Raw genomic sequence first — 26,881 nt, 5'->3', positions numbered from 1 at the left:
GGGTTTTTAATTCGCAAGAGAGACAGCCAAGCTAGAAAAAAAAAAAAAAAAAACGATGGATAGGCTTAGCAAACTCTGTAGATAGGTTTAACCATACTATAGTACAAACGTTGAAGTAACGTTAGGAAAACAAATGTAGAAAAGAAGGAAGTATTCAATTTAATTTTGCAATTTAATATCAAACTTAAAACGTCGGTGCAGAAATCTCCTCCCCCACCCCTCTGTTACGTTACCGTGAATAAATGACAAGTAGGATCGCTGCAGCTTTTGAAAAATTACAAGGCCTTTAATCGTGACGTAATTCATCCCATCCTTGGTGAATATTTGCACTTTGTCTTCAGGGATTACGAGAAATCAGAGGGATAGAAAAATACGGATGTTTTCATTTTTCTAGAAAATTGTTGACGAAAGGTAAGAGATATGTTGCGTGTCTTGGTGGAATGTAATACGAAATAAAAATAAAATAAAAATTCAAAAAAATCCAGTCTCCCTTTTCGAAAATGAAGTTGTAACAGACAGGTGATTACACATCGCACAAAGTGAGTGTTCGTGTGTATGACGTCATCCTGCTTTCAAGAATGACATAAAAATGTTGCAAAAGATCCGCAATGAAATTATACAAAAACATAACGACAAAGAATGAAATTGGCACTCATTTATAAGAGCCATATCATCTATTTTAGTAGGAAATACGCCTTACAGAATATATTACAATTACAGTAGAATAGCAATAAATTTGCGTAGTTCTGTTAAATATAAACACAGCACGAGCATATTTCTTTGTTCTTTTAAAGTGACAATACAGCATAACAGGATATTGCTTAGTAGTAATAATTTATCGTATTCGGTGTCATATATGTACACTTAGCATTATTATAAAAGAAGAAATGACGTCATTATGACGTTACACGTCAGGTATTTAGCAACATGATTAAACCCGTGATTTTACTGCTATTCATTATTTTACATTCTCTCAAACATTTATTGAGCCATCTCGGTTTTCGTTTCAATTGAGTACCTTGCTCAATTCTTTCGTTTTTATTGGATCATTTTTATTGTCAAAATCTGACAAGATACGAACGGTTATTTAACAACTTCTTAATGGCTACATGGAATTTAATACCATTCGGTATTTAGGATCTTCATTAATATTTTCCTAGTCATTTCAATTTTAGTATCCAAGTCGAAATATAATTTCGATTTTGAAATTATTCGAAAAAATGCAACTGAAATAATTTTGCCGGTCCAATAATTTTGATGGTCCAATCGAAATTTTAACAGTCTAAGTTCATCAGACTGTTAAATAGTCTGTTCATTTTAGAGCCGTTAACGGCTCTAAAATCGCCGTTTAGGAGTAACGTCGGAGGGGGATGATTGCATGATAAAAGATAGAATGCCGATGAAGTTTTGATCCATGAAAAATCAGGGGTGGTCTGGCTATTTCATCTACCTCAGCCGGTAGGGAGATTAAGTGTCGTTCGTATGCACGCGTAACAACTGACAGTTTAGTTACCGTTATTTGGCTAGCATTTATAAAGCAGTATACATGTACTGTACATGTATATGTATATATAGATTTATAGTATATACAGATTTACAGTATATGTATATACAGATGGCCTCCCTCATTGGGTCTAAGGACACCTTGGAGTTGCCCGTAATAATAATACTGCAGTATATACATATACAGGGTGGTTCAAATTTCCGCTTACAAACTTTGATGGGAGGTAGAGAACATCAAAATTTACATAAGAAAGCATGACCGGAAACGTCACTCAAAAGTGACGTTTCCGGTCATGGCGCTGTTCGCCAGCGCTCCAGGTGAGCAATTGGGGCTTCCTTATTCAAGCTATCGCCGTCGTACGAAGAACATACGTCGTTTTATGAACGCTGAGATGACAGACATGCACCTCGTTTACCCTATTATGCATCCAACTACTATTGAACTGTTCAGTTAATAAAGTTTCTTACACTGCTTATTGCCTTGTGTTATTTCTGTATCTTTGTGTCCCTGTTAGTACCTTCCGGTGGCGTTTCCTGTCATGCTTTCCTATGTGAATATGGTTGATTTTGATGTTCTCTACCTCCCCTCAAAGTTTGTACGTGGAACTTTGAACCACCCTGTATATACGTATACATATAAATATATATACAAGTATATATACCTAATTATATAGTAAAAGTAGTTGTCGCAGTCAGTAAGAATATATTTTTCAATGAATTTATTATTCTTATTTTACTGTTACTCGTTTATTTTAACAAAACCAAAATATCACTCTTTCTATTTTTGTATTTTTTTTTTTTAGCTTTTAACGTAATTATTTTTTATTTCTATGTTTATTTTGGATTTAATAAATATATATTTCGCTTTTGGTAGTATAATACACATAATGATGCCAAGAAAGTTTGAATCCGGAGCTAGTAAAAGAAAACGACCCAGAGCAAAGGAAAAAACAGCTAACTAGTCAAAAGTGTGCAATTTTGTCTTTCTTACTTTCTTCTGAAAAGGAAGGAAGAGAAGAATTTTATAGAAATAAAGTTCTGTGAAATTCTTGGTATCAGTCATTGATATCGAAACATTGGTATCAGTATCAGGAGGAGACGAAAGTGGAAATGAAGAATATCAAAATAATGTTGAAACATAGAAGGAGAGAAAGAAGTAAATAAAACATAGGAGAGAAAGAAACAAATGAAACAAATCAAGAGGGTTTGAAGAAATGTTTTTTTCTTCAATCGGAGTCTGTGCTTACCAGCAAGCAAGCCATCCATTATTCTACTGATATAGCAGTGTGGCCGCTTACTATTAATGAACAATTTGAGCATATTTTAATAAATATGCCCAGAATGTTGGTAAAATCGAAAATTTAAAAAAAGAATACACGCAATAGAATATATGTCAGAAATGTAAATATATCACATTTTACTGTAAAAAGGCGAATGGAACAAAGGAGAAACGAGGGTGGCTAATCTTTTCAGAAACCAGCAAAGCAATTTACTGCTTTGTTTGTAAATTATTTTCTAAGTCAAATAATAGCTTAATGAAAGCTTTTAATGAGAGAAATATAACACGAACCTTATGTGATCACGAGCATTCTACTGAGCATACACGAGCGATGTGCACATATCGCAAATGATTCTGAATTGACGAAACAAATACAATCTGAAGAAAATTATTGGAGAGAGGTTTTAAAAAGAATATTAGCTACAATTAAGGTACTGAGTAAACTAGGGCTATCATTTGGAGGAAATAGAAATAATATTTTTTTTATTTTTCTTGCGGAAATTATTTATCGTGTTTACATTAAGTGAATTCGATTATTTTTTATTTTATTTATTTTATTTTTTTAAACATCACATGAAAATGTACGCCAACTGTGGTTCTGGCAGATCAAATTATCTTTCTTACCACACTTGTGATGAAAATTCATAGGGTAATAGCTAATAAAACAAGGGAAATATTAAGGAAGCTGCTTATTTTGCAATAACACTCGATTCAAAGCCGGCCGTTGCCCATAATGACCAACTAGCTATGATATTTAGGTATGTTACCGAAAATTCTGATATTAGAGAAACATCTATCGGGTTCATCAGAATTACACAACATAATTCCTTATATTTAGAAGAGGTAGTATTAAAAAAATTAGAATTATCTTTGGATATAAAAATGTGCAAAGGGCAGAGCTACGATAACGCTGCCAATATGAAAGGTATCTATACAGGTTTACAAGCTAGGCTGAAAAAACGTAGTCCCTCTGCACATTATATACCGTGCTCTAGTCATTCTTTAAATTTAATTGGTAACTATGCCGCGGAATCTTGTCCGGAAGCAGTGAAATATTTTTTGTTTTATTCAAAATGTATATAATTACTTTTCATCTTCAACAAGAAGATGGAGTATACTCCTTAAACATTTAGAAAAAAAATCTTTAACAATTAAAAGATGAAGTGAAACGAGGTAGTCCGCAAGAGCTGAAGCTATATTGGCTTTGAAACGTGGATATAAACAGTTAAAGACGCATTACTTGAATTAAACATTTCTCCTCATGAAAAACCTATTTCTAAATTAGCTCATTGGCTGAACATTTTGACAAACCAGAAACAGCAATTTTAACAGTTATGTGGGACAAAATTTTACAACGAATAAATGCTACTAGTAAATCTCTACAAGATCCCGATATGGATTTGTTTTTAGCTAATGATTTGTTGCACTCTTTAGTTGCTTTTACTTTAGATATAAGAAAATGGTTTCGCTGCTTTAAATGAAGAAGGAAATTTATTAACAGATGAGACAAAATTTAAATATAATTTAAATATGACCAAGTTTCACAATCTAAAGACGAGATATTACATGGGAAAGTGTTAATACTTTTAACGTCATTTGCGATAAGTTAATTTTGGAAATTAGTGAAAGTGCAAAAAGTTAATTAGATATGTTTGACATTTTTGGAGAAAGATATATAAATCAAGACGAATAAAATCAAGACGATAGATCAAACGAATAAAAAAGTTATTGAAGAATCAACTTGCTCCAAAATAAAACAAATGACCTGTCGTCCTAACCACATCGTGTGATGTGGACATTTCGGAGAGAGGGGCGACTGGCCAGCTTAAGGGTACAAAACCCAAAACTGACCCAAATTGGACATTTGACTTCACAGGTCGACAGCTTTATTAAGAACTGAGTGTGGTCGCCGTATTGAGAATCAGTGCCATAACTGCAGCAAGAGTGATATAAAAAAGTATATTTGAATGCAGTATAAATATATTTTATCTTTTGTATTAATGCATGAAAAGATTTCTTAATGAAACTTAAAAAAAGTAACATGAACTGAAGCGAGTGCATAAATTGAAGGCTGTGATTCAATTGATAAAGAAGAATTTCATAAATTACAGAAGAAAAAAATACTTCCTATGCCGGGAATCGAACCGGGGCCTCCTGGGTGAAAGCCAGGTATCCTAACCGCTTGACCACATGACATAAGAGAGGTTGTGACGGTCGAAGAACAAATTAATATAATTAATCCTATTTGATGAAGTGGATTTGGATGATGTCAGAAAGTTTTTCTATTGAATGAGGTTTTTTATTTTTATATTTTAAGTGCAGCAATTGTTTCAGCAGTTTTCCTATTTATATTCTATTAACATCCTTTGAACTATAGCTGGATGGAAGATTATAAGCAGTAACTAAAACTCTGAAACCAGTGTAACTTGTTTGTAAATTGTGTGTGTTTTTATGGTCGGCTTGTCCGTTTTGTGGCACGAAAACCTTATTTTTTGTGGCCACAAAAACCGCAAATCCTTGCCACCTCGCTCATCTTTGTTAATATTTCTTTATTTTTCTCTATTACTAGTTTTTCATTTCATTATTCATTTCTTTTATGATCAAAATAAGAGATTTTTGTGTTTTTTTCTTAAATGTTAGGTACTACTGACCTTCATTTCCCTTCTATAAAGTTGAATATCTGGTCTAGAAATCATTTCGAAATCTTTGGCTATTTTTTCTTTAGGTTTAGAATAAGTTTCTGAAATTTATCTTAAGAATTAGTAGTTGTCCCTAGGTTATCTTTGAAAATAAATGGTTTTAAATTCGTATTAAATAATAGTTCAATAATAATTGATGGGTCTTTCTTCCGTCTTAACCTGTGTTACAGAATAGGGGACATCCCTGTCCAACTCTTCAGTTTCTCTCCGAGATGATAAGTCACAGTGCAATAGTTCTTAGAGTGTTGCTTCAATTTAATAACAAGAATTAAGAAAATGAGGAGGTCGAATACACGTATTGTTGGAAATAACGAATGTCTCCCTTATTTGTCTTCAGGCTGTATCTTCAGGAATTCCAGTCGTTAGGTTTAGGAGGAAAGGTGGTGTTTGTTTGTTGTTGTTTTGTCTGATTACAAGGATGTTACGTTACACTGAAGTAACATCCGAAAAGTCAAAACTCAATTGAGCTGTGCACTATATCTCGAATTTTAATGTATACTTCCCTGTATACGTTTTCTTATACAGTGTTTTCATTATCGTATTTTAGAGTCAATGTTTTAATGTAAAGAAATGAGATATTTTAGAAGAAGAACTGAAAATAATATCGAATATGAGAACCTAAACGATTAGAGTCAGTCTTACTAGACTGACTCGTAGTCTGACACTGTTGCCAATTATGGTTTGGTCACTTGGAATGGATGATAGATGATAACCAAGACAAGCCTCGGAAACAGAAACGGATGGCAGAAGAGAACACTACATAAACTTGAAAAGGCGTAGTAAATGAAAACACGAAGAAACAAGAGAGAAAAAGAGAGAGAGATTCTGAAGACGCGCAAGCATGTGGCCAGAGATACGCGGTTGTTGCAGTCTGTATACTTTTACACCGGAAAGCAGGAGATTACAGTTTTAGCAAGTGCTACGTCAGTTAAGAAGGCTTCCAATATTTACGTTATGGAGTAAATACGGGCATTAATGACAAACAAAATCGGGCACTGTAATAAATTTCACGTTGTTTATCATAATTTATCACATTGACCGGTCAATATGAATACCGCTATCATCTGGTGGGGCAAAGTGATAATAATGATTATTTAAAAAAAATTTTTTTTTTAAATAACGAAACCTGTGGTGCGATCATAATTAAAAGAAACACGCGTATTAACCACAGTGAAAATTATTTAATTGTAAATATTTCATCCTAAGTATCTTAGGACATCATCAGTACAGTAGTTTGAAACAATAATAGGAATGACATACAGTTAGGGCGCATGATTACAATAGAATCTCATTAAACGTGTAACGTGCTACAGAAGTAACAAAAAAAAAAAAAAAAAAAAAGTTTAATATTTTTTCCTCAAGGTGTTCTTAAAAAAAAAATATTTAAGATAATTTTGTAGGACAATTTCCCATACTTTAGGAATAGTAAGAACGTCGTTTCGGTTTAAGTTTGGTCTGTGTAGTAGGGCTTCAGAACTTTCTTTGTATAAACATTCATGTTTATACAGGGTGTCCCAAAATTCACGCAAGATTTAAATTTAGCGCCATTTGTGCGGTAAAGTGTTGCCAACGAGAAAAAAAAACAGCGTGACAGCTAAAAGTTCAGGGTTATTAAAAATGACCACACACAGCGAAGAGAGTTCGTTGAATGGATTATGGAACAACAACAAGTGGATGCTTATTTTTCGAACAAAATCATCTTCAGCGATGAGGCTCATTTTCATCTTGATGGCTTCGTTAATCGACAAAATTGTCGCATTTGGGGTTCAGAAAATCCACGAGTGATTGTTGAGAAACAAATGCATCCACAACGTGTCACTGTTTGGTGCGGATTTTGGGCTGGAGGCATCATCGGTCCATTCTTCTTCGAAAATGCGGCTGGTAAGGCAATAACAGTTAATGGTGCTCGCTATCGCGTCATGATAATCCAGTTTTTTGTGCCTAAATTGCAAGATTTGGATGTGGACGACATGAGGTTTCAACAAGATGGTGCCACATGCCATATAACCCGAGAAACAATTCAATTACTGCACGAGTCATTTCCTGGTCGTGTAATTTCCCGTTTTAGTGATCAGAATTGGACGCCCAGATCATGTGACTTAACGCCGTTGGACTTTTTTCTTTGAGTTTTTTTGAAGTCTAAGGTTTATGCCAACAAGCCCACGACCACCCACGCCTTGAAGGAGGAAATTGAGCGCTGTATCAACGAAATTCAGCCACATTTATGCAAAACGGCAATGGAAAATTTCGACAAAAGAGTGCGTATGTGCCAGCAAAGCCGTGGAGGCCATTTACCCGATATGCTATTCCATGCATAACCCTATACTGTATACTTTATGAATCAATAAGAAATTACAATTTTTAATTAAAAACCTGTGTTTTCTATCAAATTTACTTCTTGCGTGAATTTTGGGACACCCTGTATAAAGATTTTCTTTTTCTTCTTCTTCTGCAGCTTCTCCCACTTAAGTGGAGTCACTGTTGATAATGAGTCTCCTCCACACCTTCCTGTCTTGGGCTGTCACCACATCCAAGTTCTTCATCCTCAAGTCCTCTTCTAACAGCTCCCTCCATCTCTTCTTTGGCTGCCCATGCTTCCTCCTTCCTTTCGCATCCATCTGCATGACCCTTCTTCCCACATATTCGTCCTCCCTCCTCATCACATGACCAAACCATCTCAAACTTGCCTCTTGTATTTTCCCTCCTAAGTTCGTAACTTTCACCGTTCCCCTGACATAGTCATTTCTCAGACGATCCTTTCTGGTCACATCGCCCATCCACCTAAGCATTCTCATCTCTGCTACTTCCATCCTGCTGATGTTATATTTCCTCAGGCCACAGTTTCTATAGCATACGTCATAGCTGGCCTCATTACTGTCCTATAGATTTTGCCTTTCAGATTGATCGGCACCCTCTTATCGCATAACACTCCAGCCATCTCCCTCCAGTTCCTCCAACCCGCTTGTATCCTGCATCCCACTTCCTTCTCAGCTCCTCCATCTTCTTCCACTGTTGAACCTATCTAAAGTCTCTCACCTTCCTGGTGACATTTCCTTCCAGCTCCAGATCTGTCTCCTGTCCGCCGCCGCCCACTGCGCAACACATATACTCTGTCTTACTTCTGCTCAGTCTCATACCTCTCTCTTCCAGTACTTTTCTCCATCTTTCCAGTTTAGTTTCCGCTTCTTCTCTTGAATCTACACACAGCAAGATGTCATCTGCATACAACATTGTCCAAGGTGCATCTTCTCTCACCTCCTCTGTTACCACCTCCATCACAATATTAAACAGAAATGGACTTAATGCTGACCCTTGATGCAAGCCAACTGTTACTTGAAAACTTTCTGTCTGTCCCAGACAGGTCCGAAAACTTGTCTTCACATTTTTGTACATTTCCCGCACCAACCTGACATATTTCTCCGGAACCTTATTCTCCCTCAGACACCTCCAGACTTCTTGCCTTGGCACTCTATCGTATGCTTTCTTCAGATCAATAAATGTCAGATGTAGCATGTTTAAATAAAGATCTATGTATTAAATAAATATATACATATACGGGTATTGTAATATGCAGACAGCAATTTGACTAAATATTACGTTCACACTGAAGAAATATTTCAGATATTGCGTGATGTACATATCGCTGTTGGCCATGGCAGCAGAAACCTCATGGGAAAAGAATTAAGTACGAAATATAAAAATACAGTACTACAAGGGAGATGATCGTAATTTAGGTTATGTTAGGAGGGTTTTTTATTTATTTTTTTAATTTGTCGTTGCATTCTTTTGAAATCTTTGCTTGGTAATTTTTATGCGAATCACACCGATGCAAAGTTGGAAACCTATTAGTGCATTAATATGAGGGAAGAGGGAGTGGGGGTTGGATAAAGAGGGAACCCTGCTCTGCATATCAAACACAGAACTTTTTCACGTGATCGCTTTCATTCATGTGTCTAGAAACAATGGATGCTTGAAGAGGCTCCGAGTTTTCTGTTTTACCTAATTATTTATATAAGTCTTGTTTGTTTTTTTTCTCATTAAGGATTAGATATTTTCCTGTTCTGTCTTCATTGGTCTTTTAATCTTGCAACTATTCCTCTCTCTCAATGTGTTTTGGATATTCCTCTCCCATGTCTGCTTAAGTCTTCTTCTAGGTCTTTTCCCCTGCTGTCTTGCTTGTCAGACTTTCTTCGGATATATTCTTATTTTCCATTCCGTGTACCCAAATTACCAGAGTTTTCTTTCCTGGATATTCGTTTTTAGTGGTTTTACTTCTAAACGTATTCTTTGTTGTTTTGGTTTTATCAGAAGAAACAAGATTAAAAAAACAAACAAAAAAACTGTCGTTTAATGGCATGACCCACAACAACAGGTCAATACTCCATGAAGTCCTAATATAAACTAAGCGATCACTTGTTTTCCTACAGATTTCACTCAAAATTTCCCACTTTTGGAATATTCACTCAAAACACAGGATATGTTTATTCACAGAATTTCTATAGATGTTTGTTTTGCCTTGCCCAAGAGAAGCCCATAAATGACAATTAAAATCGGAGAACTAGAGGTTTTTAATATTCTACCAAGCAAGGAAAGTAAAAACAGAAAACAATTACCAGTTTATATGGATAAGAGACAGCAAAATATTCCTTAGAAAGACACAAGACGCAAAACCAATCGAAATAAAATCCGTAGATGACCTCAACAGGCTGTCACATTGAAAGGAATATTGACAACTCGTAAAGAAGGAACAGCACACCAACCAACATGAATGCAGACCATCAAGCAGACGTAATCACCCCGGAACATGATAATTGCCACATTCTGAAATCAATAACAGAATGGAAACAACTGACAATCCCCAAAAAAGGACTCTCTATTCTCCACATCAACATCAGAAGCATTCAAAAATACTGGCTGACCCTGCAAGCTTACCTGAAGGAAGATATAGACAAAATAGACATTTTAATACTGACTGAAGTATCTACGACAAACGAAGAGGCATCCTCTTACCAAATGCCACACTTCCAACAACACAAACACTGCAGACAAACAAAACCAGGCGGTGGTATAATAATATTTACCAAACATAAACTAGAAGTAACAGAAATAAACTATAAATTAGAATACGCAGAAAACATATGCATCGAAATTAAAAACATCAAACAAGAAAACTCCCTGATATTAAACGCAATATACAGATCACCCAACTTAAGCACCACAAAATTCCTAGAAGAACTAAACAGATGGCTTTCAGCCACGAAAGTAGGCACCTCAAAATACTTGATAATAATAGGAGACATTAATATAAACATTCGGAACATAAATAACAACACAGAACAATACCTAGACCTATTATCGGCATATAACATAACCCCATCCATATAGTCGTACACACGAGAAGAGATAGTCGGAAACAACAACCTCATCCTGCATTGATCATATAAATATAAGGGCCCCTCCAAACAGCTACACAGCAGCCGTCATAACATGCAAACTGGCAGACCATTATTTCACAGCATTGCAGTTACACACTGAACCAGAAGCCGTAAAAATCACTGAGACTACAAAACAGTATCATAGCATTGTAAACGAAGCAATAGTGAACCATGAAATCAGAAAAACAGACTGGATGCAGATAGCATCTTTAGACTCTGCTGAAGCTGTATATAATAATCTTAAACTTGCATTTAACAAAATATATAACAAAGCATTAACAAAAATAAAAATACGCCCCCAAACGAAACAAAATCCATGGATAACAGACAACATACTAACAGACATACAAAGAAAAGTCTGTTAGTATGTTGCCCTATGGAAACAACTTAAGAAGTCGCCGAACAATATCGCTTTAAAAGCTGAATACAAAAGAAAACGGAATCTCCTAACAACACAGATTAGAACGGCAAAAAGAAACTATTACAGCAACAAATTAACAACAGCTCAGAATGACATAAAGGAAACCTGGCACCTGATTAATGAAATGCTGGACAATATACACAGAACCACTGCCTCAGAAACAATAAAACACAGCTTTACCTGCGATCCCAAATCCCTCAAACAGTTGGCAAACAACTTTAATCAGCACTTCGTGAACTCTGTCCAAAAGCTACAAGAAACAACCTTTCCTCACACAAACGAACATTCTCCACTAGGTCCACACGAGCAACCCAGTCGATGTGGTTCCCCACAGTAATAAAAGAAGAACTATCACTGGCAACTCAACAAATTAATCCTAACAAAGGACCGGGGATAGACGGAATCAGACCAAAAGACATCAAGAAACACTCAACCGACCTACTTCCAGTTATACAAAAACTGTTAAATAAAATCTTCGAAACGGGACACATACCTGAAACACTGAAGACTGCATTAATCACACCCATACACAAACAGAGAAAAAGAAACATAATAAGTAATTACAGACCTATCGCCACGCTGCCTGTAATCAACCAAATCATGGAGCGCATTGTACATCAGAAACTCTCCACATACGTTGAAAAATTTCAAATCATACCCAAAACACAATATGGTTTTCAAAAAAATAAAGGAACAGCAACACTCCTGGAAGATTTCACAGATCTAATAAACGCTGCATTGGATAAAAACAGAATAACAGTGGTATTCATTGACCTAACAAAAGCATTTGACACACTAACACATAAAACCTTGTTAACGAAACTTACCCATATCGGAATTGGAGGTCGTCTACTCCAGTGGTTTAAGCATACACGAAAAACAGAAAGCACATCACACGTATAGGATCAGCACACAGCAAAGAGGTACATGTAACCTGTGGAGCTGTCCTATCTCCCATTCTATTTAACATATACACACACGACATAAGCCAACTTCCCCTAAAAAGTAAAATCTTCCAGTATGCAGACGACACGGCCATAGTATGCATTCACAACAATGCAAATATCGCTTACCAAAATACGCAACACGACATCAATCAAATCACTAACTGGTTAACCGAAAACGGCATATATATAAACCCTGGAAAAACAAAGCTAATGATATTCAAAAACCCCCAAACCCTGCCCATAGAAACTAAATATCTCACTATCAAACATTCATCCTCCTATACACAAAGTGCAGAACCTAAAATCACAACCATCACACAGGTGAAAACAACACGCTATCTTGGACTTCACTTCGATGCTGATCAAAGTTGGAATAGCCATACAAACTACCTACATAGCAAGCTTAGGATAATAGCAAGCAAACTATACAGATTAAAAGACATTGCCCCAACCCACATAAAAATACTAATCTATAAAGCATTATGTGAAAACATTTTAAGATATGCAATCACATCATACGCATTCTGCGCAGACTACAGACTTAACAGGCTACAATGGTTGCAAGATAAAATGATAAAACTGATATTCTGAGAACAACCCACTCTTATGCAGGAAGCACGGACAAAACACAAAATATTTAAGGTGAAACACTTATGCCACTACACAGTCATGTTAAAACACTACTACAGCCCAACATATAGAGTAACCAGAACAACATATCAAATAACAAGACCACAATCAACAAACTACATAACATATAAGTACAACAATCGCTACGGCAAAGCCACCCGAAACTTCTACGTACCTGACATGATAAACAAACTGCCGTTCAACGACAGAAACCTAGGGACCTACAGAGAGCTGAAACAGGCACTATATAAATATTATAGCGAGAATGAAAATTAGAGCAATTCCTGTTTCTCTCTCCCCCACCACACATACACACACATACACAAACCTATGACACCCCCCCCCTCTCAAAAAACTACCACTACAAGAACACAAAGAAACAAACACACCATCTCTAAATCCAACCCTATTTGCACAAAAAAAAGAAAAAAAGAAAAAAAAAGTTAAACTGTAATAGCAGTCGAAGTCTTTCAAGCACGTACCAACAAACAATAAAATCAACACCTGGCTTGTGACCAGTATAGGAACACAACCATGAAACCACCACCCTCTGTCATCTATTATCTTCCTCAGATAAGCTCAGCTAAGCTTCGAGGAAGAAAATTACTAACTTGCAAGTATCTGTTATACACACTTGTAATGCGTTATAAATATTATATACATATATATAATTACTACAGCAACTATGTATGCAATTCATCTGAGACATAAAAAAATAATAATAAATAAATAAATAAAATAAATAAATTATTATTATTATTATTATTATTATTATTATTATTATTATTATTATTATTATTATTATTATTATTATTATTATTATTATTATTATTATTATATATTCTAAATTCAAAAATTCTGTATAATCCTTATTGTAAATACTGTAAATATTATTATTGTATGTAATTTATACTGAGACATAATAAAATGTTTTAAAAAAATATATTATTATTATTATTATTATTATTCTCACAATATCTGTCATACTTCTCTTTGACCTCATTCACCGACAAGGCACTCCAACTGACTCTGCAACACACACACACTGCTTGACGAATGATCTCAGGTTCTCCCCTTATTAATAATTTACTAAAAATGTTCTTTGTATCAATCCTGTAAAAATCCTTTAAGTAATCCTGATATGTCTCAATCATATCTTCTCTTTTCCGCCTACCAACTAATTTCTATAATTCACAAATCTTCAACTTATTTTCATAAAGAACATTCCATGGCCCATCTATCATCTTGTTTAGTTGCTTCTGGATCTTCTCTACCTCTTTCACGTTCCAAGAAATCCAAGTGACCAGATATGTGCACACTAATCTAGATGGGGTCATATCAAACCTTTATAAAGAAGTGTAATAACTAAACCTCCTTATCTCTGTTTGTCAGTACATACTCTTCTTCAATAACTCATGCGTGAGCTATTTTAGCCACGCTTTTAGCAATATGACCTCTGAACTTTAACTCACAATCTACCCTCATTCATTTCATGCAGTCCATTACCATAGGTGTGTTTCACAGCTGGCAATCTCTTCATACACGAATGCATAACCTTACACTTTGCCACATTAAACTAATAGTCATTCTCCTTTTGTCTATACTGGAAGTCTATTTCAAACATCCTGCAGGATCTCTGCATCGTCTTTATTAGCTATTTCTTTGCCCAGTTTTTACATAATCAACAAACTGAATATTTTCTATCAGACCATTTCCCATACTCCTGGTGTTCAATCCCATCGTTACTGGCCACATGTGGCGAAACGACAAAGGATTTGTGACCAATTGGTACTTCTAGTGTTGCAAACGTCCATTGGTAACTATGTACAAAAAGATTAAAATTCAGCATACAATTAATTTTTAATAATAAAAAAGTACAAAGTCCTGTGTCACACCATTAGTCACAAGTCTTCTACTATGAATTCTATCCATCAGCCACCTTCTTATACATGCCACGAGCTGCTTCTCCACACCCATTTGCTCCAGTTTACGTAAAAAGAGTTGCATGTGATATACTGCCAAATGATTTTGCAAACTCCAGCAGTGCCGCAGTATAGCCATTCCCCTATTCAACTCAGCTGATATTCAATTCAACTGATTTAAAAAAAAAAAAAGTATAAATCTAAACATGGATCTACGATGTTAGATTTTTTTAAAATCAATAATGGTTAATTTTTATAAAAATCGATTGTAAAAAAAAGTATAAATCACTGTTATAAAAAGTAAGTTACTAAGATAAACTTATCCTTCACAAATGTATGCTGTCTCCTCATATTGTATTTTATTGCTATCCCCACCATTCCTGAATTTTGCTCTTAACCAACTTTCTTAAGCTGTATTTTAAATTAAGGGGATATTAGATCCCACATTGTTTTAAAACCGAATAAGAAACTCAAAGATTGGAATAGTAAACTATAAAGTATCGGCGAACACTTAGCGTGAGCTAATGCAAGTGACCCTAGTACGTAGTACAATACCGGACGACTCGTTGCAAAGGTGGGGAAAGTTCAGATCGCTATTCTTAGGTATTTTCCATAATGTAAAAACACATTTCCTAGGAAATGTATGCTGTTATTACATTACGCAGGGAGGTCACTACCCAGACCGGTTTCAGCCTTTTTTGAGGCATGAAGCTTATTAGCTCTTCATATTTAAGTAACTTAATGGTTGCACCTTCTTCGGAAACTCGTAGAGCAGAGTATATAAGTTCTTTTCGCTATACCCTTTGGTATCTATTTGGTCTAGCTACTCACTGATGAAGCCTCAAAAAAGGCTGAAACCGGTCTGGGTAGTGACCTTCCACTATAATGTAATAACAGCATACATTTCCTAGGAAATGTGTTTTTATATTATGGAAAATACCTAAGAATAGCGATCTGAACTTTCCCCACCTTTGCAACGAGTTGTCCGATATTGTACTACGTACTAGGATCACTTGCATTGGCTAACGCTAGTGTCTCCGAAACTTTATAGTTTACTATATTCGGTATGAAACTCTCTGATTCCAATTCGGTTTTAAAACAATGTGGATTTTATATCCCCTTAATTTAAAATATTCTTTTTATCGTCGAAATGAAGCTTATTAGCTCTTTATATTTAAGTTTCTTATCTACTTTTTTTTTTTTTTTTTTGATCCTTTAGGACCCAACCACAGCGGAAACTTAAACAATCTGGCAAGCACCCGAGCATATTCTTGTAATACGCGAGCAGATGTAATCCTACAGCTGTATTCACCGAACGGTATTCCCATCAAGGTTGTGTAATATTCTATACACGTGTACTTCATCTACCTCAATCTCCCATCATCCTTTGTCAGATCTGCTACTGCAATTCTCTACCTGAACCATACACGTGTGCAAAGCGATCGTTCAGTAATTCAACTATTTGGGCTACTTCATTCACCTTCCAACTTTCGACATTTTTAAAAAAATATTTCTCCCACCTTGGAAAGACTATTCGCACACTTAGAGTATATTTGGTACCTTGGGTGCGCTAAGGACAGTTTTTTTTGTGTTTTTAATTATATAATTTGTATTTTTAATTTATTTTACATAACCCTGCTCTACAGGCCAGACACAGAACTTTTTCAAACCACTTCAGGCCTCCTGAAGACTTTATATATATTATATATATATATTTTATATATATATATATATATATATATATAAGTAGAAAATATTTTACCTTGGGTATAATAAATGTTAAAGATACCAAGATATTTTAAACCTGGTTTTACTCCATTTCCCAAGTAAGAAACACGAAAACAAGTCAAGTTTGAGCCTGCACGTATTGGAAGTCTAGCTGACCCTCAACTAGACTTGCAATACGTGCAGGCGCAAACTTGACTTGTTTTCGTGTTTCTTACTTGGGAAATGGAGTAAAACCAGGTTTAAAATATCTTGGTATCTTTAACATGTATATATCATCGATTTACTTGCACATAGATGGGATATGAATTTCATCAGCCGGTTTTAGACCACCGTCCCCGCTCAGTGAAGTGGCTTGAAAAAGCCACTTCAGTGAAACTTCAGAAAGCCACTCACACTTTATGTGAGTATACTAATAGTAGGGAATACAATACTACAAGCATATAAATGGTACTTCTATCGCCTTTTGAAAAGTTGGATGCAAGAACATATTAACTTACATTCTATTATTTCAAAAAAAAAAGAAAAAAAAGAAAGCCCTTCTTAAGACAGGATGAACATCGATATTGGCATTTCCGTAAGATATAAAAACAAGTGGACATACGAAGAATTCTTTCCTACTCTGCTATTGATTTCGCGTCCCAAATATAACCGTCTGCCAATAATTCCTCAGTGGCGTCTGCAAAGACCATAGCGCATGCGTTCTTGAGTTTGTATAGTATTACAATGAGAGTATCGTAGCAACAAATTTTTTTGAAAAGGAAAAAAAAAGTAAAACGTCATTGCTATCGGAAACAGTAAACCAAGCATTAAATTAGTTTATTTTTTAAAAATTATCAAAATGTAATTACCTTATTTTTTAAAAAATATCATTTATAAGGTTATATAAAATTTCGTTATATATTATAATAATTTTATATAATAATATTATATTAAATGAAATATTAAACGTTATTAGTATTGAAATAAATATTAAATATTATTAATGTTAAAAATAAATATCATATACTTACTATATATAGCATTTCAGGAGCGCTGGTCGTTAAGGGCAAAATTCCGTAATTGATGGATAGAAATGGAGATAGCATGATTTGTGAAGAGTAGGTCATGCTTCAGTAACTTACTTTTAATAATAAAATGACAGCTGAGTTGAATAAAAGTACATCAATACATAAATTGAAGCAAACATGAAGTTGGTGATTTGGACAAGAGGTTGGTTGCTGGAGAGATGCCAGACAGCAGTTATTCATGAGCAGAGTCCCTTTGAAGGATTGTAATTAGCGGCGTGCCATAGGGTTCTGTACTTGGGCTACTACTGTTTAATCCGTACGTTAATGTATAGGAAATGATTTAAGAGGAAAAACTCAGATTGCAGATGATGCAAAATTGGGTACAGCAAGAGTCAAAAAGATAATGTTGATAATTTATAGGATTACTTAAACAGACTAGGAGTATGGGCAAGGACAACAGTATTAGTTTAATGTAGCAAATTGTAAGGTGATTACCAACTGTGTACCATATTGATGGAACTGTTCTCCAGGAAATTGATGAAGCGAGGGATTTGGGTGGTGTTGGACGATGGAGAGACTTGAAATTCAGAAAATATATTGCGAAAGTGGCTAAAACATAACAGTATTATCAGGTTATTGACGAACATCGTGACAAGAAGAGATAAACAAGTTATTGTATTTCATTATAAGGCTTCATCTGGATTACTGCGCACAGATCTGTTCGACTGGGTTTCTTGGAGATGTGGAAGAGGGGATGGAAAGGATACAGATGCAAGTGACCAAATGGCGGCAGGTCTATGGGACGCTCATTATGAAGAGACATTGAAGATTTGTGAATTACAGAGGCGAGTGACTAAGATGATAGCAGGTCTATGGAATGCACCATATGAGAACAGGTTGAAGATTTGTGGGTTGCAGAAACTAGTTGATAGGCGAAAGAGGGGAGATATGATTGAGACATTCAAATTGCTAAAAGGATTCTATAGGATTAATTCAGATGATATTTTTGAGATCAGGACTGGTGGTGGGAGAACTAGGGGACACCCATGGAAGCTGGGCAAGAGCGTGGTTAGCAAGGGTGTTAGAGCTGGGTTCTTTACTTTTAGAGTGGTAAATGAGTGGAATAAGCTGCCAGAGTCTGTTGTGGGTGCTATGACAGTGAGCGAGTTCAAGGCAAGGTATGATAGATACTGTGAGAATGTTGAACAGCTGTGTGAACATGATGTTTAGGTCCTCCCTCGATGAGTCTAAGGACTCCTGGAGTAGCCCGTGGTAATAATAATAATAATAATAATAATAATTACAGTGCTAGTTGATAGGCGGATAAGGAGATGGGGGAAGAATACGATTAAGACAGTTGTTTAGGAGGTTTATAGGATTAGCAAGCGTACAGTTACTAAGGGCGTGAGGACTATATTTTTTGCTTTAAGAGTAGTGTGAGGGGATTGACAAATTAATTGTGAGGGCTTTATGGGCGATTCATTCACACAAAAATATTATGGTTAATATTGATGTTAGTGGGCGTCCTGCGAGGAGTCTGAGGAATCCATGGAGATGCCCATATAAAATAATATTTTTTTTATTACTTTAAAATAGATTTTGTCTATTTTGTATTCCATTAATTATAATTATTTATTATGCTTTGTTTTATATTATTTTTGTTATTTATATATTAATTATAAATTTTTATAATTAAGGATTTAATTTTTATCTATGTTCTCATAGTATATTAGTTTTATATATATATGCCTTCTATACAGCAATGGTTTTTTTTTTTTTTCATGTAAAGGGCAAGTTATTTGGCCTCATGGGATGCAAATTTTTTCTTCAATCAAATCGCTTCTTCCGACGCCATTAACAGACAAAAATATTGTTGGGTATTTGGTGCAGTACAAACAACAGATCGTATTTAGGTCTAAATATAATGGGTACATTTTATCTGTACAACATTATATAACAATGAACTGTGAGACGGAAATGTCCTTGCTGACTTTCACTTCCCTCTATTGATATGCACTGCAGTAATTATGCCAAAGCAATTTATAGTTAGATGATGCTTTCGAAACTTATTTCCCAATCGGCAGCTCGCATGCAATATTTGATTTTTTAAAATTTTCTAAGGTCTAATTTCTTCTCAGAACTGGCACCGGACTGCATACTACACTTTGAGATACACTATTTTAATGATTTAGACTACTTTTCCGCAGGCACTTCTTGGCCTCACCATGTACATTACTCATCAAGTAATGCACTCTCCACACCTCCATCTGCCGCCCACAAATAGTATTTTTGTCTGTTGATTGCGGTCGCTAGCCTATTTGTCTGTATATGGAATGAAAAAACCTTACTGTCCCGGAGGAAAGAAATCTGTCACCTGGGCATGAGATCAACCAACTCATCTTCAAATATATAAAGACGAATCGAACCCGACTTATTTCCAGTCGAAAGGCCGATTCATTATCTCGTCATTCTTCCAACTGCTCTACGCAGGCGCGCAATTATAATAAACAATATTTATTATTATTATTAGTAGTAGTAGTAGTAGTAGTAGTAGTAGTAGTAGTAGTAGTAGTAGTAGCAGTAGTAGTAGTATGCAATATAGAGTGATTATATCCATTGATATTGTATATATAGAGTGTAAAAGTGCAAAGAAACATCTGTAATAATCATCATTATGTATACTTATAATAATATACGTTGTAAACAGTTATTGTTATTATTATTATTTAAAAAAAAACTTTATATACGAGAAAGTATTTGTAATGCATAATTGTGTTCCTATAATGTATACAATTTATCTGAGAAATAATAAAAAAAACTTTTTTTAAATATTAAAAAAAATTACTGCTCCAGACCAAGGTTTCCCAAACTTTTTTTTTCCGCGACTCGGTTTTAATACTTCATCGGATTTTAATATTTCATCTTTGTGACCCACTTAAATTTTTTATGGCCAATAGGTAAAATAAAACAGACTTGAATGTTGATAAAGTTTTCATTTATTATTATTATAATAAGAAGCGTTTACTCTTACAAAAATATAAAGAAATTAAACCAAAGCCAAGTAATTTATTAATGAGAAGTGTGATGCTGTTGTTTGTTAACTAGAAACTTCAGGTTTGGAGGCAAGGTTCACGTAATCAGTAAATACAAAAAAAAATACGCTCTCTCTCGATGCTTAAGGCAAACTGAACAAACAGAGGGAGGACGAAGCGGGTGAGTAAAACAAACACCAGACCGCCAAACTAATCGGCTGGTGGCGCGTTTGCCGCAGCGCAGCCTCGCCATTAGTTGAGCTACTTTACCGCGAACAGAGAGATTGTGAAATGGACGCGGTAAACGACGTAAACGCGGGCGGAGCGCGTTTTTCGTCTCTATTAATTAAATTATTTATTCATTAGTCCCGATTAAAGGCTATTGACTTGTATTTTTGAGTTTTGTGAAAAAAATAAAACCCAAAAACAAAACAAGAATTTTTTTAGGCGACCCAGCATTTAGCTTTCGTGACCTGGTGCCAGGTCGTGACCTACCATTTGGGAAAGGCTGCTCCAGACGATTCCTTTCTGTACACAACAAATTATTTTCAAATGACGTCATTTTAGAATTTTTTTTTTCCCCGCTTCTGATTTATCCATCTTTTCATATTTGGGTAAGAAAGGATGTGATGCGTGAGTTCTCCACCAATTTATAGATTTTTTGGCACTTTTGCCAGAAGTGATTTACTTCTTCTTATTGTAAATATATTTGAAGAGAGGGTCGTGCAAGCACTTGTTTGCAAACAAAATAAAAAAGTTCTCAGTCTTCAGTAGAAAGGCGGAACATCGAAAAGGATTAATTCAGTATTCTTTCCCTTATTTATTTATTTATTTATTTTATTTTATTTATTTATTTTTTTTTTGTAGCATTGGGATTAACTGGAACTATGAGGCTAATGTATTATGTTTGCTAATTCAGTTTATTATATAGTCTGCTTGTTTTAAAAAGAGTTCAGAGTAATCTCATTTATCTAAAAAAAAGCTTCGCTCTCAGTACGAAGCTGGCTTGAAAATTCCTTACAAAAGTTTCTCTCGCTCAAGTTGGGATTCAGACCGATGCCTTTTCCAACCGAACATTATAAAGGAAGTAAAAAGTGACTTTGCCTCTTCATAAAGTTAATCATTTTGGCTTAATATGGATGTGCTTGGGTGACCAAGTACCAGGGGCGTAACGAGGGTATGAAGCGCCTGTGGCAATTGTCTAACTTGCACCCCCTAACTCAAAAATGACAAACATTTTGAAAAATTTAAATATAACAAGTGAAATTTTACTAAATGCAACATGTTAAATACTTACTATTAACCCTATCAAAAGGAGTTGCAGAATTTGTGTGTGTAAAGCGGCGTATTGCCGAAATTTAAAAATACAATATAAAATAGCGGACTTTTATATCTATTTATTATTTTTATTTTTTACATTTTTTACGTTTTGCGCCCCCAAACCTAGTTGCGCCCGTGGCGGGCGCCTCTTTCTCCATGCCCTCGTTACGGCACTGCCAAGCACATCCATATCAGGTTGCTGCGTTCACCTTTTATCCGTCACTATTCTACTGCCATCTTATATATATCACTAATAATTTTAGCGGTACATGAGGTTAGTCTGTCCTTGAATGATGTAATCCTAGGGCGAAGCTCTAAATTACCAAGAAATCAAAGGCATTCGCATCCTAGACAAAATTCGAACCAGATCTTTTCAACAATTGGTATCGTCTATGCTGATTACGTTATAGAGGGTCTCTATTAAATTAAAAGAAAAAAATATTTGATTATTATTAAACACATCATCAAAGTATTAAATCACAAACTGTTAGATGCTTTTGTTTTGTGTTAGAAACAACACAGCGAAAATAAACAAATAAATAAATCCTCTAACCTCCTTGATTCATTAAAGAGGTCGGTGGAACTCTTAGTCCTAACATTTAGAAATGGGAAGGCAGAAGGGTTGAATGCTTGGCCAAAACAGCTAAGCCTAAGCTGTAGCCTTTTCTCTTCGATGGCAGTAAAGTTACTGCCATCGAAGAGAAAAGGCTACAGCCGACAGTTACCATTGTCTCTGGTCCTAAATCCTAACATTGGTGTTGTTATTATTTTTTTTTTAATTTTTATTTTAAGGAAAATAAGTTCTTCTCCATGAAACTCTCGAATTAGCGGAGTAAATTAACCTAGAAAATGTACCTTTAGTTAGCGACTAGAATCGAACCTGTCTTGCGAGTTAAATAACCTTTAATAGTAGAGGTCATTAAAATTGATGGGACTTTGGAAATGTTGATATTAAAAAAAAAAAAAATGAATGAATTCAGTTTATTATACAAAGGAATATTACTTAAAGTCGAAAATTTCAATGCAATGCATTTTTATTCCTTCTAAACTATAATTCATTTTAAAAAAAGTTATTGAAAAACAACCAAAAATACTCACTTCATAATATGGTAACTTTAAAATACGATTTTGTTTTGTTAAAATTACAATTATCACTATTACGTGTACTTCTTAGTAGTTCAAGGACTAATCGCAGGAGGGCACTCCATTCCACAAAACCTCACCGTCCACAATACTCAATTCTTCATCATTGTCAATGCCTTTACAATGCCATTATCAATACCTATGCTACTAAGGCATTTAGAGCCTTATATGATGCAATCCATCAATTATACACAACGCCATCTATTGCCACTAATAGTACATTTTGTCTGTAAATTGCGTGTATGGCCGATGTATCTAAATGAAGGATGAAAAACTCGAGTTTCTGGGGGGGGGGGGCCTGTTTCCATCATATGAGATCAGCTAACTCACCTTGAATTGAAAAAGACCATATAAAAATTCCTCTGGTCATGACGAGATCAAACCAAGGAAATGCTCCATTTGTTCTTTTAACTGCAATACGGATAAAATAAGTAATCATATAAAAGTCTTATTTTATTTATTTTTTATTTATTTATTTATTTTTTTTTTTCAAAATTACAAATTGGATGGCCGGCCATAATTATATAATGATACGTACACGAAAGGTCTGTATTTTCTTCGCATATCTGAATCTGACTCTGAAATACTTAAAGAAATGCTGAATCTACAGTTTGGGGATGGGGGAACAACGTGAATTTAAAAAAAAAATAAATAAAAATAAAAATAAAAATAGAAAAGCACAGGCAAAAGAAAAGCAATGTGAACTTTGTTTTATAGTTGTTTCTCTCGTTGGCAATGAGCCAACTCGCTAGATATTTATTGACTTTTCAAAGAACAAAGAAATTGTTAACGTGTGAAATTATACATATCAAGCTCCATTCTGTAATGAATATCTGTGGAATTTGTCGCTTTTTTATTTTTTCTTTCTTTCCTTTCGACTGTTTATTTATTTTATTTTTTATCTCTTTGTGTTTTAAATTGTTGAATTCCGAGATTCTAATCATTGTAATGTCGTGTGTGTGTGTGCCTCATTCGATCATTATTTTCCATATAATTTTCTACAATCATAACATACTTTTGTGCTTCAAGGTCGGTAAAGACTGAACTATGACAGTACAAAAATCCACTTCATTTGTAGTTGATGTCAGGTATAGTTGATGTTTAGAAATTTAAGAACACTCTTAACTGGAAATGATATTTGGTCACCAGTAATGGCACAAGCTAGGCATTCATCGTGTACATAGTTAAGTAAGATGAGCCCGGCTACAACCTGACGTCACGCTTTTTAAAGGTATAATAGCGTCATTTTACAAGCACTTCATGACATCATCGAAGTGGATGTCAAGGTGAGAAATATGCTGATTTAAAGATTAAGTGGAAGAAGAAGAAATGTGATATTTTTATCTCTGCATACATACGTGTTACTTCATTTATCTTATTTTTATTTTTTTTTCTCTCTTTTATATTCGAAAATAAATATATTTATCAATAACTATCTCTATTAGTGAAAATGCAAACATTTCTGCTAATGCGAAACTAGCAAACGATATTCTCTATTTATAGATGTATAATAGTGATGCAACGTCATTTTCGTATTTTCATTGTGTTCAGAAAATGCGGTTTTCAGATTAAAGGCGCCATCTATCTCTCTCTATATATTCATTACCTAAATTAAAATGAATTAGTCCTTCGCTTTTTAAACTATAATCTTGAATTTCTTATTACTGAAATGCCATAATCAATTTTCAAAGTTTTACAATAATCATATTTTTATAGCTGTCTGTTCCCTTGTGTAATTAGATATATATCACCCGAAAAAAGCATATGCAAGCACTATTCTTATTTACTCTAGAAATTTTTATATACGCTTTTTTTTTAATCAACCTATATAACTTGACAAGGAAAGCTAAAAAAATATATATAAAATAAACTGTGCAAAACTTTTTATAACTACTTCACAAATTCAAGTTAAAACTTACCGACATTAATATGCAATTAATTAATTCTTTTAATTAAAGAATATGTAATTTTAATTTGTTTATATTTAAATTAATAATTTTATTATTAATATTAATATTTATACTATTTTTCACTTCAACAGAAATTCACTAGAGGAACTATGCATTTAATATAATCATATAATATTTATCAAGAAAAAAAGTAAATCCTTTTTTTTTCTTTTTTTGGTCTAGTGATATCGGGTAGAATGTTGATGGCTATAAAATGCATAATTTTAAAAACTTAATTTTTTTTTCTTTTTGCCTTCAGATGGCAGCACGGTAAATTTCCTTTTAAGTCAAATCAGTGCACTTCTGTATTCGGAGGTAGCAAAACATTGTATTCTGAAAAAACAAATAAATAAAAAGAAATAATTTTCAGATATTTCCTTAGTCACGCGTAATGCATTTTAATGAATTGAATATAATGTAGAAATATTTCAATAATAGAAGAGAAATAATGTAGAAATATTTCAATAATAGAAGAGAAATAATATAGCTATTTCTATATAGGTATTCTTTCTGGAAAAATTTCCATGTTACTCCTCTAAATAAATATTAATTTTATGGCTGTTTTTTCCTATTTTTGTTTAGGAGTACCCCCTTAAACAAAATTAGAACAAAAATAGCCATAAAAATTAATAACTATTTCTAGTTGTGATTTTTTATTTTATTTTGCAACTGAACATATCATTAATGTGACATTAACTTGCAATATCGTATTGATACAAAATTTTTAATTTATTGATACATAACTTTCGTATCAATAAATCATTACATAAATAACCTGAAAATTTAGTTCAGTTTTGAGCAGTTTAAAGTTTTATTTTCTTAAAACTAATTGAATAAATTTTTGCGTTTTATTTTATTTTATTTTTTTAGTAATAATACATATACTTTTTACATATACATATAAGTTCAAAATTTTCAGAATAAATTTTAAATAATTTTAAATACATCTGTGCGGATAAAATCAGTACTATAAAGTATTGAGGCGAAGGAAAAAAAACAACAAAAGAGCACGACTCCACGTAAAGCTTAATAAATAACTCAAACATTACGCCAAAATAACACCAGATTGTAAAGTGTTATGCAAACAAATAGCTTAAGTAGCCCGGTAACATTTTCTTTATCTAACTGTTATTAACAATTGAAATTAAATTTCTCATCGCATTTATTTGATAATTATTATGACTGTGTATAAATTATCGTACTTTTATGTTCTCCGTTTTATCACCTCGGTTGTTTTATTTTCAAACAAGCTTCCACCACACAAAGGTGGAAGCTTGTTTGGCATACATCCAGATCCTTTGGAAAGACCTGAACTTATAGTCCGGTTCAGAATATTATTATTACCTCGGATGGACTTAATAATATTCTTAGATATTATGATTTAATAATATTATTAAACCTGCACCGTCATGATTTACACACAATCCTCAAATACACACAGCGCCATCTACCGTCACTAATAATATTTTTGTCTGTAAATTACGTCTGTGCTAGGGCCGATTTTATTGTATGTGGGATGAAACCAACCCCGAATTTCCGGGAAGCAAAAAACCCTGCTACCACCATATGCAATGGACTACCTCACCTTCATATGAAAAGTATGAAGATTCCTCTCGACGCGACGAAGGGCGTTTTCCAATCGGAATGTCCCATCCTTCTTCGAGTTGTAGTACGAAGGCTGCATTTCGAATGCGAAGATCCTGCAAAGCGTATTAGTCAGTCTAACACGAATGCAGAAGTTTTTGTTTTCTTTATTTTATTTTCTTTATTTTATTTTATTTTTTTTAACTTCCTGGAAATTCGGGCTTTATATCCTGCAAACCAGCCAGTGGAACACAAGCATTTAAAATACATAATGCATTGATT

General features: G+C 34.2%; 1 protein-coding gene across 1 annotated transcript in view; it reads left to right on the top strand.

Moving 5' to 3' along the window:
• The window catches only part of LOC150095154 (protein CFDP2-like), an 81,288-nt gene that overhangs the window by 40,754 nt on the left and 13,653 nt on the right, over positions 1 to 26,881 (top strand). Inside the window, exon 2 of the mRNA XM_090411211.1 lies at positions 25,275 to 25,285. Within this exon, the coding sequence (XP_090267337.1) occupies positions 25,275 to 25,285 (11 nt within the window). The remainder of the gene's footprint in view (positions 1 to 25,274; positions 25,286 to 26,881) is intronic.

The sequence above is a fragment of the Typopeltis vanoorti genome, chromosome 21 (assembly GCF_054136105.1).
Source record: "Typopeltis vanoorti isolate ZY-2024b chromosome 21, IOZ_Tvanoo_1.0, whole genome shotgun sequence".
NCBI classification, from domain to species: Eukaryota; Metazoa; Arthropoda; class Arachnida; order Uropygi; family Thelyphonidae; genus Typopeltis; species Typopeltis vanoorti.
Note: the sequence above shows the minus strand (reverse complement) of the source record. Positions and strands in the feature narration are given on the sequence as shown.